The following is a 17,635-nucleotide window of genomic DNA, read 5'->3' on the forward strand; positions in this document are numbered from 1 at the left end:
CACAATCTGTCCAACAATATCTAACCATAGGGATTGTTGCAGCACCCTTATGTTACCAACCTCAAATGACTACACCAAAAAAGAAATCTTAGTCCAGCACCAGCTCCCACTTGGACTCAGGACACCCTGTACACAAGTTCTTAAATATTTTTTTTTCCAAAGTTTAACTGGTGAAGAAATATAGAATTTTCAGAGAGCCACACCCAGCTGACCTGGAAGTGTCAGAAGAGGCACAGCTGTCCCTGAAGGAAGAGTAAGGAAGATACTTTTCCATAACAAGTGTGGTTAAGAACTGGTTGTCTAAAGTTGCTGTGCAATCTCCACCTTTTGAGAACTCAAGGTTTGTAGACTCCTCCACAAAACATTTAAAGTTAAAGGAGGTCAAGAAGATTCCGTTTTGCCATACGAGGACCAGGCAAACAAAAACCATTTTCCTAAGCATCAAGAGACTAGTCACTATTGCTGCAAAGCATAAGCATGGAAGTAAGGACACCTACAGCCAAAGTGGGATAGGTCTCTTCTGTCTCTCTGATAAGAGAACGAGCTACTAACCTATACACAGATTCTACTTGTAATGTTTTGTACAACTGAGAGTGTCCTGACTATATAACGCAGTACAGAAACACCTTCTCGATCCTCTGCTGACATTTCCCTCTCTTTTAGACAACTACTCAGGCTGAGCACAGAGCTCAGAATCCCAGCAGAATAAAGGACCTATTGCCATGTTCAAAGTTGAGTGCTTTTATCTACTGTTTCCTACTGGATGATAACTGCCTTCTTTGTCTGCAGGGATAATGAAACATTCTACAGACACCCATCCAAACTGTACATAGAAGCCCATATGAGAAGCAAGCATTTAAAAGGATGTGTGGTATTTAAGACTATGTTAAAATACGTATTTTCCATTTACTCCATCTAAGCCATAAAGTTTGCCACTATAAACCTCCTATTCAAATCACTTACTACATTATTCTAGACAACCAAAACTTCATCAGCAACTATACACATTCTCCCTCCTTCTCAACCAGGAATGAAAAAAATCACTAAATCCAGTCCTTTTGAGCTTTACCAATGTTTAAGTGTGAAAAATACTGTTGTATATTCATGTTTTTGATTATAAAATAAAAACCTCCAATAGTACTGTTCTACACATTCAAAAACATTTAAAACATTCTCCCTAGTTTCTGTTGCAACTGAAATTATGTTACTACCTTTCCTCTTTGCCCAAACACTGCACTGAAATAACAGCAAGATATTCCTATTTTTTTCTTAATTGTTCTCCAAAATTAGCCAAGAACTCATGCCATTTTTGAGATCACTTTTGTTCCAAATGAGTTCACTAAACCCATCTCTATAAACCATATCATTTACTCTTTAAATCCATGATAAGCTTCCATTCACTTTAGTTGTGCATGGTTTGAATCCAGACAAACAGCCACATATACATTACACACGTTTTAAATTTTGCTTATGAAACTTGCAGTAATTGCTAACAAACTCTTACTATTCCCGTTGAATTGCTTATATACAATTTACTTTTGGTTTCATCTGCCTTTCAGTACAACTTTAACTGGAAGAGAGGACAGGACACATGTTTTTGCAAATAGAGGTACTGGCAGCTTGCAAAATGTTCTTAAAATTTTCCCTTATACTCAGATTTTTTTTATTTATTTTTCAGTCTTTGAGATGGTGGCCTTTTGACAAATGTGTCTTCTCAATAATAGTATTTTTACCAGATGATATTGCTTGCCTTGCTTACCCTTAAAATAAACTTAATTTCTTGTTTTTAAATTAAAGCCTAAGGCCTAAATCATAAGGATTCAAATCAGCCATCAAATCTGCTTGTTTCTGTGCACTCTTACCAGAATTGTTTTCTCTGAAACTGCTAGGAAAAAACCCTCAGGCTACCACGGGCTGACAGATTCACTGCTTCTTTTGCTTAAAAAAACCCCAATATTCTACAACAATCAATGTCTCCATCCAGAAATTGTAAAATATCATCATTTTTAATTTTTACTTATTGGTGATAGACAAAGTTAAAAACATTTACTTCAACTGTACTTTCAAGTTCAGTAACTTTGGGAAATGCTGCTTACCTTTTAAAAAAAAATCCAGTGTGCTTTCTAAGAAAACATTGCACAAATATAACTAAGACATTTTCCTTTGGAAAGATCTTAGAAAACAACTTCTACCAACTTTAAACCAACATGAAAAACCACATATAAACCAACTCCAAGACTTCCTTTGATAACAGTAATGAAAATCATTTTTTCCAGTATCAAAAACTGGAAATTCATGCTGAAAAGTCTTCAAAAGTTTAAATACACCATAAGAGACTTGTAGCATTTCACTTAAATGAATTCTTTTTTATTTTGATTTATCTCTTAGAAAGACAAACTACTGAGTTTTGCCAATTTTTATGTTTCTTTCTAGTTCACAAAATGTTTAATTACCACCACAGAATCCATCCAAATGTTACCAGTCTTTCATTGGCATTTTTATTTTTGGTGCCTTACTGATTTTCAACTCAGTGCAAACCTAGCAGTACACACTTAGCAGGTACAATTTTAATGTACATTGTTCACTAATGTTCAGAGTTTAAAAAGCTCAGACTTCAGACCCCTAGCCAAAAATAAATAGTTGATCTGTTATCCCAGTGTGACAGAGAACAAGTAAGTCCTAGCAATTTCACCATCAGCAAACACAAGACTGTTGCCAACAAAGAACTCTATAACTAGAAGTAAACACTACCAAAGTAAATTAACGAAGAAAACCCAGGAAGATAAATAAATAATACACAGTATGTTACCCACCTAACTAAATTTTTTCCTTTACAACTACTGCTTAATTGCCCAAAGCCTGATTCAAAAGCACTTTCCCTGTAAAGAAACTCACAGTACTTTTATTTATTAAATTGCCTTCCAGTACAAATTTTCAAGCCTTGCTTTGACTTCATAAAATAACAGCAACAAACTTAGAATCCATCCTACCATCCACCACAAGGGAAGCCCATGGCTTGCTTACGAACTAAGAGGCACAGAGTAGAGACTCCACTACAACCCACGGTCAGTGCTGAAGCTGTGCAGCAAAGCACTAATGCACTGTAGAGGCCAGAATTGTGAAGCCAGCCTCATAGCACAAGAGTTCTGGGATAGTATCACCATCACCTAACCAAGCATCAATGTCAGAGCAAAATTTGTTTATGCATTCTAAGTTCCTAAAGAGTCCATTATGTTTCATTAAAGAAGTCTTACTTTATTTCTAACTACAGCTCACTCCCAAAACAAGAGAATTGTATTTATTATTCTAGCACAGAAAAATCTTTCTTTATTGATATGTTAGTTTCTTATGAGGGTTGCTCTAAGTTGTCACTTAAGGATACACCTCAATACATTTCAGCTGTGAACTGTCACTGAAAAGCAGGATCTCACCTTACTCTTCACTTTCAACTGTACATTCTTGCCCCCTCCTTGCACTATGGGTTTGCTATGCAGCAGGGCAAATAATTTTTTTCATCTCATTACTAAATTTGTGGGAAATTTAGAAGTTTACGTTTGAGCAAGATCAGTCAATGGGTTGACGCAATCCACACTGAGGTCATATGATTACCATACACAAAACCACCAGTGCAGTAACAGCCAGTCAGGGGAAAACCACAGTCCTCTTACTTCAGCAGAGGTCAACAGCTGTCCTAGATTACATGAAATTGCACCCTCTGTTTCCACAACTATCAGATCTGCTGACTGACCCAAAGGCTATCCAACTCTGCTGGATTCACCTTTCAAAGATGTACTTAAGACCATTACTGTTACTCTTTTTGGCAAAGGGAAAGATTAAGTACTATTTTAAACCTTTAATTGTCTCTTCATTAAGACATTCTATATAGTTTTGTTTTAACCCTGATCTTCCTTTCCTGTAAAAACAAGAAAACTTGCAGATAAGAAATCTGTCAGCTGAAGTTATTGTCTTTGCCTGTTGCTGCCTGTTCCGACCTTCCCTTCCCCCTCCCCAAGACAAGCCAGGATTTGCCTCTGCCGTGTGCTCTGAACTCCTCTGTTCCAAGCGCGGGCAAAACCAATGTAACTCAAACTCTTTAGCAGTGTCTGATTGGCCGGTCACCCCGGGTCCGCCCCCAGTCCTCCCCTTTCCCCTTCTCCGAGGCCCACCCTCTTTGGCTTTGCACTCCTTCTGCGAACATCTGTGTGTTTCTGTTTCCGTTTGAAAGCTTCCAATAGCAGGAATTGGGCAACCGAAGACTATATTTCTCCCTCTTTGCTTCTACTGGTGGTATCAGCTTTGCAGCTACCATTTGCCGCTTTTAGAGCTACTGAAATGCTGGATTGCCCGTGCTACCTCTCTAGGCTGCCCGAGGCTTTCTAAGGCATTGAACTACGAGCTTAGCCGGTAAAAAGCTGTGAGTATCTCCACATTTTCCTTACTCTATTAAAAACAGATATAGAGTTTGCTATAGTTAATATAGCCTTATTCATATTATATTGTTTGATCCACTTTTTGAAGAGGGGTAAAAAGAAGGTGCCACACTAACCACTAGAGCTCTCACTACTGTGGTTGTTAGTCAACCTCGTCATTGGTATAGAGTGGACAATTTGTTAAAAAGATAAAATAAATACTCTTTGTCTATGAAGAAAAGGCTTCATCCTATGAAGTCCTACCACTGAATTTCACAAAATTCTCCATTTAGAAAAATCTGCTCCCCAACTGAAGAATTGATTCATTTCAAATCATCACTCCACAGCACAACAAATAGTTTGTTTTTGAAACAGCTACAGATAAAATTCCATTGGTCCACTGAGGAAGCTAATAGCTTTAATAATTTTAGCTGGAATGCTATGGAATTAATGAGTTTCCTTCACCTCCCTCCAGAAATCCTATCATACAACAAAAGGAAGAAATGTATACATAACCACCTAAAACTCTAAAAAAAAATTTCTACATATACATTATGATTATCAGTAATGTAAATTATAAATATACAATACCTTATATGGTAATACATGCATTTGTATTACTGCAGTATTTTAAATTTTTATCAATTTTTTCTCTTTCCCAGTAAAAAAATACACACACTGCTGTAACTCTACTCAAAAAGGCCACAACATTTGTAGGTAAGCACCTGCAAAATGCATATGTCTCAGTGTGTACATGTAACATTATACTGTCCACATTCTTAGACATTAACACCAAGAAAACTCATCGGAACAGTAAACCAGACAGTGAGACTCTAATAATAACAACAGCAACAGGAAAACTAGCATACAGTGTTTTTACAGACTTGGGAGATCCTGCTGCTATCCCAGGGGGTGCGAAGAGGGCCTGGACCATGACAAAACCACCACATTGTTAGCTGGCCTTTCCCCAAGCAGCTGCATGAAAAGAAGTCTTGGTGAAAAGTCACACAAAGAATGTTGTTACACAGCATTCCTGATCATCATCCACTGGAATCAGATTTCAAAGTAACAATTTGTACAGCAAAATCAAACCTTTTAAGCTTACAGAAAATCCTGGAAAAAGATTACTGCAAGAAAACTATTTAAATGGGAGATGCACTATATTAGATACAAGTGAACAATTTGCTTAAAAAACAGAATGCATACTCAGTATTATGAGAAGATAAAAGAACTGGGATTCAAAAAGCTATAATCAGTTCAAATGGTCATGATTTTATTTCCTCCTCACTGAGTGTCAAAAATCCAAAGGAAATTACGGCAACAGTTAAGGCAATAATACTGAACTGAAAGGCCCAAAATTGTCAAATACCAACAGTTCGCAAGTATCTTCAAGCAAATGCTCACTTCTTACTTCTCTGTTTTTCAGAAAACATGTTTATACTTTATCCAACTACTAATCCACTTACCAATCCACCAAGCTAAAGTAAAATTAATCTTTCGATAGCCTTCTTACACATAAGACAGCAAATCAATAAGCAACTCATATACATATGATTTTTATATATTTTAAAAATTATAATTTTAAAAAACTTTTATATTCAGTCATGTTTAAAACCACAAAGGTTCCCCTAAATGAACATGAATACCAAATTTATCAAGGAAATCTGTCAACAAATATATTCAGAGAGAAAAGTTCCTTTTCCAATTCAATCTTACTTTTCTATTTTTAGTATTAATAAGAATATATAAAAATTTTTGAAAAACAGTAAATAGTCTAACTGAATTTATATAATTCCAGTTTCTGAACACTGAAAAAGTCCTAATGTTTATGTAAAAATAAAGTCCACATGCAGGAAGGATTATTTTTTGTTCACAAAACTTAACCATAGCCCTAAGACAGTCACAGATACTAGGCAGACAAAATATTAAAACTTATTCAAAGCTAATTCTTAAAATTTCTTACCAACACCCTGCTCATAACTGTGCTATGTCCTATTACTCTTAAAAATTAATTAAATCAAATGTGTAGCTAAATACAGTCAACTCTTAACAATCCTTAGGACAGATAAACCTGTCGACAGACAAGCCACACCACCGATACAAGTCCAGACTCCATTCAGCTAAATCCAAGAGTATTGTTTCTGAGATCTGTGCAACTGCAGGAGCAGAATGACCATTTTCAAACAGTGCAGAGACTGAATGAGCATGTGCAAATGAACTTTGGCTGCTCCTGCTCAAGGTCAGTTTAGGTCTCTGACAAGGGAAAGCACAGGAGGGACACTGAAGCAGACTAGGACATATTCCATACAAATTCAGACAGAATTATCTCTTTGGGCTCACTACAAGTTCTGATTACAGCACCAGTAGCCACCATCACCAAGCCAAGAACAGGCAGGCATCTGTGTACTCTCCCGTGTACCCAAAAAGGTTATGGGAAGAGGTACTGGAAAGGTGAACACAGAATAACTGACCTTTGCCACCCCAATCTGCAAATACCAAATGGCATCAAATAAAACCATGAGGTAAGAGGGTCAAAAGAAACCCCATGGACACATGGTATTGATCAACTGCAAAACGCCTTGCCACACAACATTATGGACATGAAACTTTATACAGAAGGGAACACTGTGATGCACTCGTCTTCCATTAAACACAAAAATACTGTGTCTGGATCAAAAAGTCCCAAAGCATAAACGCTTGTAGGCTGGGAAACTTCTGAGAAGGCACACAAGACCTTTCTCAAGAATCTAGATCATAGTGACAAAGAGAGCAGGACAAATGTTTGGCCTCCACGATACGCTCCCCTCCTCTTACTATCTCAGGCTGTCACTCTTAAGTTCTCTGTAAGATCCATGACAGTACTGCTCCAATAATGCCCTATTTAAGGAATCATTGAAAACTGTATGTCCTGGGGTGACTGTATGATACTGTATTCCCTATTGTCTGCCCTATGCAGACATGAATCCTGCGCCTTCCTGCGTCTTTAAGCTGTTTCTCAGGAGAGGGCAGGTGAAGAAGGGGCAGGGAGAAGAAGAGAGGGCAGGGAGAGAAGCCAGGTGAATTCTTCAGAGTGGTTTGTGCTCAAGGACACACGCACTCCCCTGTGTTCCTGCTGCTACAGAGCCGAGGAAAGCACCTTCCTGCTTTTTCCCACCTCTCGGCTCCTTTTCTCAGGAGAGAGATGGAGAGTTAACACTCTGCTTTTTAGCTAGCCTGCTAGCTGAGGCAAGAACTTTTCTTGGGACTGTTCTGCTCTGGTCTGGAACAACATCACTGGGAGGCCCCACAATGTGGAGGGGCCCACACCAAACCCCAGCTCTGGAGAGGGCAGAGTCACACCCACAGAAAGGACTCTGAAATCTACCCAGGCTTCTTCTCCACAGCGAGAGGTTTTATTATTTAACATTACTCATTCTTTTGTCCATGCCTGCATGCACTTTGCTTGTTAAATAAATAGGGTTTTTTTCACTTTCCACCGAGGAATTTCTTTCTGAACCTGGTGGGGGAGGGGCTGCTGAAATCTGCCTTCTAACAAAGGGATGTTCATCTTGGACATTTTCCTCCAAATTTTTCTCAAACCAAGACACTGCAATTCTGTATTTGCCATAGATGACACTAGAGAACCGCCATTAACCTGATAAGCACAGCAGAAGCAGAGTCAAACAGACTCCAAACAGAAATATAAAACCTAAAAGGCAAATCTAAAAAAACAGTGATCTCCAAAAGGTCAGACAAGCAGCAACAGGCCAGTAAAAGGACAGGGAGCAGGAGGAAGAATGCACACAGAGGAACCTTGCACTATTAGGGGGGTAGGAGGGAAGGACAAAACACGAAATACCAACACAACCACACCATATGCTACCATACTATATAGTCAATTAATTATAATAAGTTAATAATACTTATAAACAACACAAGTTTGATTCCCAGACTACTTTGCAATATATATAGTGCCCCAGAGCTCTTAAAGGCAAGATAACACCATTACAGAAGAGCTCTAAGATTAGGCTGCCTTCAATTACAGTTGTGCAACTGACTTATGACAGCTAATGTACAGGCTGCTGCTAAAAGAATACTCCTGGCCATTCCTTGTATCAGCATTAGCACGGGCAGCTGGGTCACAGGAATTTTCAGGTAGCTGAAAAGGAATGCAGGGGCAGAAAAAAAGAAAAGTTTTAAATGCTAGTACCACCACAAAGGAGGAAGAAGCAATGTATAGCAAAGACCCTCACTGCAGTAACAGCAGGTTAAGAAAATCATGGAACCCTATAGTAAAAGCTCAGTAGACCATTAAGCTTCCTAACAGAAAATACAGTACCTTCAATGCCCGAAACACAGTTCTTCACCTTATTATAAAGCAAATATCCAGAAGACAGTTAAAAGAAAACCTACAGGAGCAGCAGACCATGTATGGGCTAAGCTATCTGCATATTCAAAACAAAAAGCACACTGTTTTTTTCTGGCTACAAAATGAAGTTTTTTGTTGTCAGAAGGCAGAAGGAAGAAAAACCCTCTGACTTAAAATCAGCAATTTCTGCCCTTGTTCTGAAAAGCTAAGACCATTTAATTATTTCTATACTTAGAGAAAGACTGCATAATTACAAGTTTATAAAGCTGGATCCTTAAAAGGTTTTATCAGAAATGTTTGTTTGCAAGTTTCTTGTCAAATACCTGTATCTTTTTATGATTCACTTGGCAACGAAAGGTGTAACAACGTTAAAAAAAAATTAAGTATTAACCTACTGTAAATGCCATTTTCAACTGGCAAGCCACCTGATCTTCAACAGTACTTCCTTAAGTCTAAAAATCTTCTGGCACAATCTCTTGTCAGGCAACTCTTTGAAAGGAAAGCTTCAGGTAAGATTGAAAATTTCCTAAATGGAACACCAGTCAGAGTATTTTCCAAGGTGCACATCCTTCTGTAAAGGTGTTATTTAAAGGATATTTGGTCCACAAAGTAGAATTTCCTGTTTTCAACACCATGGACAAGATCTGTTACAGAGGCTGGGTGTTTACAGAAGAAAATATAAATTCTTAAGCCTCTCAGCTATGAAATTTTCAGTATGAAGCTTTCACTGATGAAAACAATTGGGTATTAAAATTATAGTACAGTGCAGTATCTTTGCTATTTAAACTTAAAACATTTCAATCTTACAGAGTAATTCACTTTCAGACAAGAATTCATAATTACAATTAATACAGCCATGAGAGAGGGAACTAATAGGACGCTCAGATGTTTGATGCACACTATATCAAAGTAAGTTCTCAAGATTTTATTCAAAGAAAAAGTTTCAACACCACCACAGACAATAGCAAAGCATTCCCAAATACTACTTTAAGTATAAAACCAGAAAACACTTCAGCTACTTCATACTTCACAAATTTTACTCTGTATTTCAAGAAGTTTGAGGCTTTCTTATTACTATTTCCTAAAAAAGGAAGTGTCCAGCTGCCATTTCTAAAGAAATTAATTCAACACTGCATATGTCAACATGAGAGGAATAATAAAAAAGAGGAGTAAGACTTAAGTACTGGCTACTAAGTTCAGTAATGGGTTTGAGTCAGTTGACACTAGAATGGTAAACCTAGAGCATATACATATGTATGAACAGAGCAGTCAAAGGTATGCAAGGGAAGGGTAGATCAGCACAAACATGAGCAGGTCCTGTGTTCCTGCAACTCAACTGCAACAGAAATAGCAAAGCTGCATCAACACTAAGCTAAGATATAAATTACCTAGAATATTTAGTACACAGCATAGAATCTGCAGAATACAATTTACACAAACTGTCCAACTGAAATCCAGAATCTGATCATACTTTCTCCTCTCACAAGAGAAAGGGCTCAGTATCAAAATGACCAGGCTATACAGATAGATGATGAATGGGAATTTAGAAGCATCTACTAGAGAGAGAAGGTGGCATTCCAAAAGTGATTGAAAAGTTAATTGAAATTTTTCACTCATATCAACCAACTATTAGTATAAACATAATCAAGACCGGATATTCACTGGAGACTTTCTCCAGCAGTTCTAGTCAGCAGGAGCAGTACTGATGATAACCTGAACAGTGAAATTAGAAAGATGCAAGGAAGAGGTAATCACTACTGCAACTTTCCAGCTCTAACTTCTTTGTTACAGAACCTATTAAATCAGGCATGAAAGAGCCAACCTTTGAAAATGCACTGGTGCATTCAGTCTGGACTATAGACATAAAAATTCCACTTTCCTCCATGAATGGTGCACTTTCAACAGCTTTCTATAGATGCTCAGGCTCCAAACTAAATACATATAAAATTCATCCATTTTACCCATTAAAATCTTATGTTAAAATGCAGTTCTTCTATTGTAACTTTTTTCCTAAAAATGAAACTAAGAATAATGATAGATGTCCTCAAACTAAATTGAACCTAAAGTGGACAAAAAAGTGTTACTGTAAATCAGTTATCTCTTTCCAAAGCAGTCAGTGTTTTGGTTTATGTTTAGGATCCCTGTATTTTTTTTTTCTCCACAGATTTGCCTCATACAAAATAAAAGAGTTCACAGAAAGCAAGAATAAAACTTACCCCCATTATCTGTTCTCTTTAAAGCACCATCCTTATGAGGGCATAATTCACATCTCTAGGAAAAAAAAGCAAAAATAAAATAAAAAAATGGAATGATCATAGAAGCATTGAAAAAGAAACCATACACATTAAAACTGTTATCTGATATTAAGGAAGCAACCATTCTTCAAAAGCGAATGGGTGTGTTTTCCCTTAACCTTTACTTGAGTATTAATGTTAGTTTGTGAAAAATAAAGCTTTCTCCTCCAGATCTTGAAACTGTGACACCCATTAAAGCTACTTGCAGTTCTACCTCCAATTCCACACCTGTGGATTCCACACCCTGGAATTCTGGAGACAAGCCTCCAAAAACTATAGCATAGGGTAGACTTACATGACAAGAAGCTTGGACACAGTCCAAAAACTCCCTACTGTATTTCCTTCTTCTAGCATCTCTGTATTTTCCAAGGTGGTCAATCACAAATACATGCCATGGATATGACAAGCACAGGTGCACATAACTATGGCTGACCACACAGTCTCTGCTGACTCCCACTTATCCAGAGAGACGAAAATCAACCTCACTTTCTGTCTCAGAAAAAGGTCGGAAGTTGACTTATCCCTACAACTGTAGCAAGACCGCATGTCTGGAAATCGTAAGTTTGATCACAGAATAAGCAGAGTTGCAAGTGACCCACAAGGATCACTGAGTCCAACTCTCAGCCCTGCACAGCACCATCCCAAGAGTCACACCATGTGCCCGAGAGTATAGTCCAAACACTTCTTGAACTCTGTCAGCACTCTTGGTGCTGTGACCACTTCCCTGGGGAGCCTGTTAAGTGCCCAACAACCCTCTGGGTGAAGAACATTTTTCTAATATCCAACCTAAACCTCTCTTGACAGAGATTGACAGATTCCCTTGGATCCTGTCACCAGTTACCACAGAGAAGAGATCACTGTCTGCCCCTCCTCTTCCCCTCATGAGGAAGTTGTAGACGCCGATGATGTCTTCCCTCAGTCTCCTCCAGGCTGAACAGACCATGCGACCTCAGCTGCTCCTCATACAGCTTCCCCTCAAGACCCTTCATCATCCTTGTGGCCCTCCTTTGGACACTCTCCAATAGTTTAATATCTTTTCTATATTCTGGCACCCAGAATTGCCCCCAGCACTCGAGGTGAGGCCACCCCAGTGCAAAGCAGAGCGGGACAATCCCCTCCCTTGCCCGGCTGGTGATGCTGTGCCTGATGCCCCCCAGGACACGCTTGACCCTCCTGGCTGCCAGGGCACTGCTAGCTCATGTTCAACCTGCCATTAACCAGGACCCCCAGGTCCCTTTCCACAGGGCTGCTCTCCAGCCTCTCATTCCCTAGTCTGTCCGTACATCCAGGGTTGTCCCATCCCAGGTGCAGTGTCTGGCATTGGGCCTTCTTAAACTTCATACTGTTGGTGATTGCCCAGCTCTCTAATTTATGAAGGTCTCTCTACAGGGCCTCCCTCCTTCGAGGGATTCAACACCTCCTGACAGTTTTGTATCATCTGCAAACTTGCTTAGTGTCCCTTCCAGTCCTGGGTCCAAGCCATCTATGATGTAATATTCTTCCAACATACAACAGGCTCACAACAGAATAGTTTTTCTGCTATCACTGCCTCCTATCAAGTTTCTAATATCATGTTTATCTCTTAAGTGTCCTAAAGCATGTGAACCAATTCCAAACCAGAGATGACAGAAATTAACAGATTTGACACACATTCCACTTCAAGTGCTCCAAATTACAAGCACAGGAACACCATTATACAGGATTCTATACCTAGGAATCACCTTATTACAACCTTTATATATTTCCAGATTAGGGACAACTCAAAGCATACAAACCTAATAATCTTCTTAAGCAGATCAACATCATCAGACATGAACTTAACACCATATCCTACAAACAGAGTGGGACACCTGTTCTTCTCCCTTTTCCCTATTCTCCATTACCAGCTGACTGACAAGACCGCAGATAAAGGAGCCTATGAGGCTAGAAGTGCCTCAGAAACAGATTGTGTAAACTTATTTGAGGAACTAGAAATTCCATTCCTGAAATTCATACGGCTAAAGTATATCTTGAGGACTATCTTAACCTGTAAGAAATTTGTAAGACTATCTTTCTTAACCTGTAAAAAAAATTATATTAGCAGCAGAGGCTTTCACAGAGGGTAGAATAGAAAAATTCTTACATTATTTTTTCTCAGTGCACTGGTATAAAGAGCTGCACACAGAAAGAAGAATCTTTAGGACTGTAGCCTTTTGTCTTTTGCTTCACTCATCTCTCACACTGAAATGATCAGCGATTTACTGAAAGTCAGCATTAAGTCTATGGTGAAATTTAGATAGAAAAGTGGCTGAAAACATTCTGCAAGTTGCCTGCAGACTGGGATCATTACACCTTTTTGGGTTTTTTTTGGTCAAGACACAAATGAACTGCTCAGTTCATTTTAAACAAAATCCTACATATGCAGTATATTTGGGAGCTGTATCTTAACACTTCAGCTCTCCAAACATTAAATACTAAGTGCCGAGAGACACACGGTAGCTTCATTTCACTGAATTTCTCATACACTGAACCAGATTCCTAAAGCAAGAAGCCTGGTATACATTGGTGGTCACAGTGCAATAAAGTTTGCTCCCACCCCAAAGCTGCAAGCTAGCAGCTTAAAACCAATGAGAAGAGATGATCTATCTGAGAGAAGAGAAGCTGTTAACAGCTTCTACCTTGCCCCACTTCTGCAAGCCTATGGAAGTCTGACATACATTTTCACTAGCGGCAAAACCAGTTTAGGAGGTTCTCTTCTTCCCTTCACCTCCCCCTCATTAATTTCTCCCTCTACCACTCCCTCAGCTACTGACACAACTATCTGTAGGGCTGCCCCTTAGAACAGATCAATGAAATGGTATGAAATAAACTTTTTAACATTTTTAATTCAGGCCATATCACTGGTGCAATTTAAGTATAATCCCACAAACAGCTGCATCAGCAAAACTGAAGGCAGGGAGCCACAGCACTGCAGTGTTAGTAATTAAAAAATTAGCAAGCTTCTTGTGCAAACTTTACCACAAAATATATCAAAATGATCACAGGACACTAAGCTGCAACGACCTGAACCTAGCCTTTATGCAGAATAGTTAAGCATGTGCCATTCAGTCTCATCAGCTCCACCTGATTTATTTTTGTCTCCTATGTCTACAAGGAATCAGGTCCCTCATTAATCCTCTGCAGTCCTGGCTGCAACCAGAGAAGATGCAAGACAGAAAACTGAAGTAGAGGGGGAAGCTTTGACAGTGGAAGAAAACTTGACTGCAGAACTGCACTCAGCTCTCATGGTGCTGACAATTGGTAACTCTGCAGAGATATTTGCCCTTTGATGACACAGAGCACCTCTGGTGCCACGAAATCTGGCTACAATCTGCAATAAAGTAGCACCCTAGTAAGCTAACAGACCAGACAGTGACCCCGACCCCTTCTACTCCCTTTCTCTGCATTAGGAACCTAACTCCTTCCCAGCCTCCATACTCTCAGATTCTGTCACCCACTTCTGCTCTGCCAAGTTTCAATAGATCCCACATAGTAAAACCAGGAGCTTTGCCAGGTGGGAACAGTGAATCTCATGCCTTGAGACAAGTGGCTAGCAGAGAATTTTTTTTCTTTAAACTAACACTTTATTACTAGTTCTAAAATGGATGGAGCTATATTTTGATTTTTTATCATGGAGGTTGATGATGCAACACAGTACACGGAATAATGCGATGATCCATACAGATGGTCTCTAATATTTGAGCACACTGACCATTACAGGGCCCTCTTCTCCAATTGTATGTTATACATCTTGTCTCTGGCAAAGGATTTCTGACACAGATTTATTGTCTGAGCATTCAAAAACACTGTGGGGAACTTCTAAACCAGCTGTGGGGGCAGAGGGAGTGGGTAGCAGGGACAGACACGACACCTACAAGATACCAAAGCACAAACAGGGCAAGCTGCTATGACTGATCAACAATTCAGATAAACATCATCAGGTTAAGCACTGCAAATGTGAACAATACAGAGGCTGATTGTGACCCTAGAGAATTACCACATCCTTTGGTGTGCTGAAAGGCACTAGTCCCACAGAGGGAGGTGCAGCAGCACATGAGGTGCTGTAGGTACAGGCAGCCGAATTAGATCTGAAGAGTGAAGAGACAAATACTGGCTGAAGGAACACAATGAAGTTGTAGAAAATGACATCATCCTTTTCCTTCCTGTCCTTACAGAGTGTAAGGACATCTCGTTTTTGCAGCTCTTTGGTGGAAGAGACTAAGTTCATGGATATAGCTTCTGTCCAAGCAGAACAGGGGTGAACTCTCAGCAGGAATTGCTTTGGACTATGAGGTCTCCTGTAGAGGACTAAAGTGAGACCAATCTCAAAGCTGTGAAGCTGGAAGAGTCTGACAGCGTGACTGACACAACTCACTTATGAGCTACATAAGCAGCAACTTAATTAAGTAAACAAAGACTGATCCTATAACCTTAGCATTCAGGCGAATTGAGATTGCCTGTGTCTGATGAATAACCCACTGCCTCCTGAGGAGTCTTTAAAACATCACCCAGCAGAGAACTAAAGTCAGAAGCGTAAGAGATCCATGCAGAAGAAGAAAGAAACTTTTTATTCCCCCAACATTATTAAAAAAGTAAAAATAACCAAAAAGAAATAAAGAACTGAAATAATAACAAAAAAAAAAAAAAATAACAGAGGTGCCCACTAAAGATACTCATCAGAAAAAAGTTGCAAGAATGGAAGACCAAAGGAAAACAAGGAGCTAACTAATTCCAGCTTCCCATACTGAATCAGTTACGATCCAACTTGGCTCCACTGCTTTGTAACATGAAGTGTTCTTCCTCTGTTCTAGATAAATATGCCTTTCCATTTTAATCAGGACTAAGAGCTACCTTAACCAGCATTAGGTAACATTATACAAATATAATTATTCAAGTCTTTTTGGATAACCAATTTTTCAAGTGGAAAGGCATAGAGAAGCTGATTTAATCCAAGAGACTACCTTATTCATGTTGAAATGAAGGGAAAGAGCAAAAGGCACATGGTAAATAGGGAAGATAAAGAGAGACAAGGACAAGACTATACAAGCAAGAGAGAAGGAAAAAAATAGTAATAGGACTATAACATTGTTCTTCCCTCAGGGTTCTAAAAATTTGGAGCACATTCATAAAGCGTCATCTGCAGACATCCATTATATGCTGTCTCTCGTTATAAGAAAACAAAGGTCAAAGAATTCTTGTGCAAGTAATTTACTGAATTGTGGCCCAAGCTAGGCCATTGGAACCATTCACCTGAATAATGACTGTCAACCAAGTAAAATCCTGCAGGACTGAATTCCCAGCATTGCAACGAGGCAATAAAACGTTTTTTTCAGTGTGACCCATTAACCTAAATAACACAAGAAGATCTACAGCAGATTAAACAGACCACAGTTCCTTAAAGCTAGACAAGAAATCAGGCTGCAGTTCCAGCTGACTTTACTACTGGCTCACTTTAAGGTAGCATAATTGCACTGTGATGCCAGAAGATGATCACTGGCCATCCCTGATGTGTACTTTCTACTGCCTTCCTTCCTCTGGGAAAAGCACTCAATTGACTATATGGAAATCCTAACCAGCAACCTAAAAATAAATACTGTTTTTTTCAGTCAGATTACTTCTTTGAGCCACCTTTCCATAAGGCTTCACAAACAAAAATGTCAGATAATAAACATAACAGGAACACAGACAGGCAGTTGGGAAAGGATATAAAGGATGTAACTACCTTCTTTGGGAGGTGGCATTATCTACACTGGCTACAAATCAGAATGGAAGTCCAACCAAAGGCCTTACTTTAAATAATAGAGAAATAAATAAATAAAGAAATACACCATACACTTGAAACAGTCTAATGTTATGTTGGTAATAATACAGACAGATTTCTTAGGCTCAACTTCGTTTGATATTTCCCTGACATTCATGTATTTCAAGATTTTAACACGAATCAGCCATATATGCAAAATGCTCAGTTTGGAAGCTTATGTTCCCTGTCAAGGTGCATATACCCAGCATAACACACTTCCAGAACAGTTTTTATTCTCCAAAGTACATTTTCATCACAGAATTACTGTTTCATACTGCTTGACAACAGGAAAAGAAAACCAAAACCCCAAGCCCCAACAGTATTTAACTGAAAGAAACAACTCTACAAGACTGCAATACGTGATCCATGAAGTTACAAATAACAAAACAGCGAGTTACAATCAGCGTTAACAGTTCTTGAAACCCAACACTCAACCTCTCTCAAGTTTTTTCATCAACAGGAGTTAAAACTTGCCAGACAAAACATTTTATTCTGCTGCTCCTGTTAATCATTAATCAAACAGAATGGTTAAATCCACTTGTTGTTGCAAATTTTAGTTCACATTTTAGTGAAAACAAGAGCTGGAAGACAGAAGAGGGGAGCAGAATGGAGTCCCCATAATCCAGGAAGAAAATTGGCAGTGACCTGCTGTGCCACTTAGCCACAAGTCTGTGGGGCTGGATGGGACCCACCCAAGGGTACTGAGGGAGCTGGCAGAACAGCTTGCCAACTCACTTTCAATCATTTGCCAGCAGCCCTGGCTAAC

At 39.0% G+C, this 17,635-nt stretch overlaps 1 protein-coding gene across 6 annotated transcripts in view; it reads right to left on the reverse strand.

Moving 5' to 3' along the window:
• Positions 1-17,635, reverse strand: part of MLLT10 (MLLT10 histone lysine methyltransferase DOT1L cofactor) — a 129,027-nt gene that overhangs the window by 95,450 nt on the left and 15,942 nt on the right. For 5 of the 6 annotated variants that reach the window (XM_048295352.1, XM_048295336.1, XM_048295329.1 and 2 more), the window contains exon 4: positions 10,974-11,028. The exons of the other annotated variant lie outside the window; for it this stretch is intronic. In XM_048295352.1, the coding sequence (XP_048151309.1) occupies positions 10,974-11,028 (55 nt within the window). The remainder of the gene's footprint in view (positions 1-10,973; positions 11,029-17,635) is intronic. 6 annotated transcript variants of the gene reach the window in all.

Source organism: Corvus hawaiiensis, chromosome 1 (assembly GCF_020740725.1).
Source record: "Corvus hawaiiensis isolate bCorHaw1 chromosome 1, bCorHaw1.pri.cur, whole genome shotgun sequence".
NCBI classification, from domain to species: domain Eukaryota; kingdom Metazoa; phylum Chordata; class Aves; order Passeriformes; family Corvidae; genus Corvus; species Corvus hawaiiensis.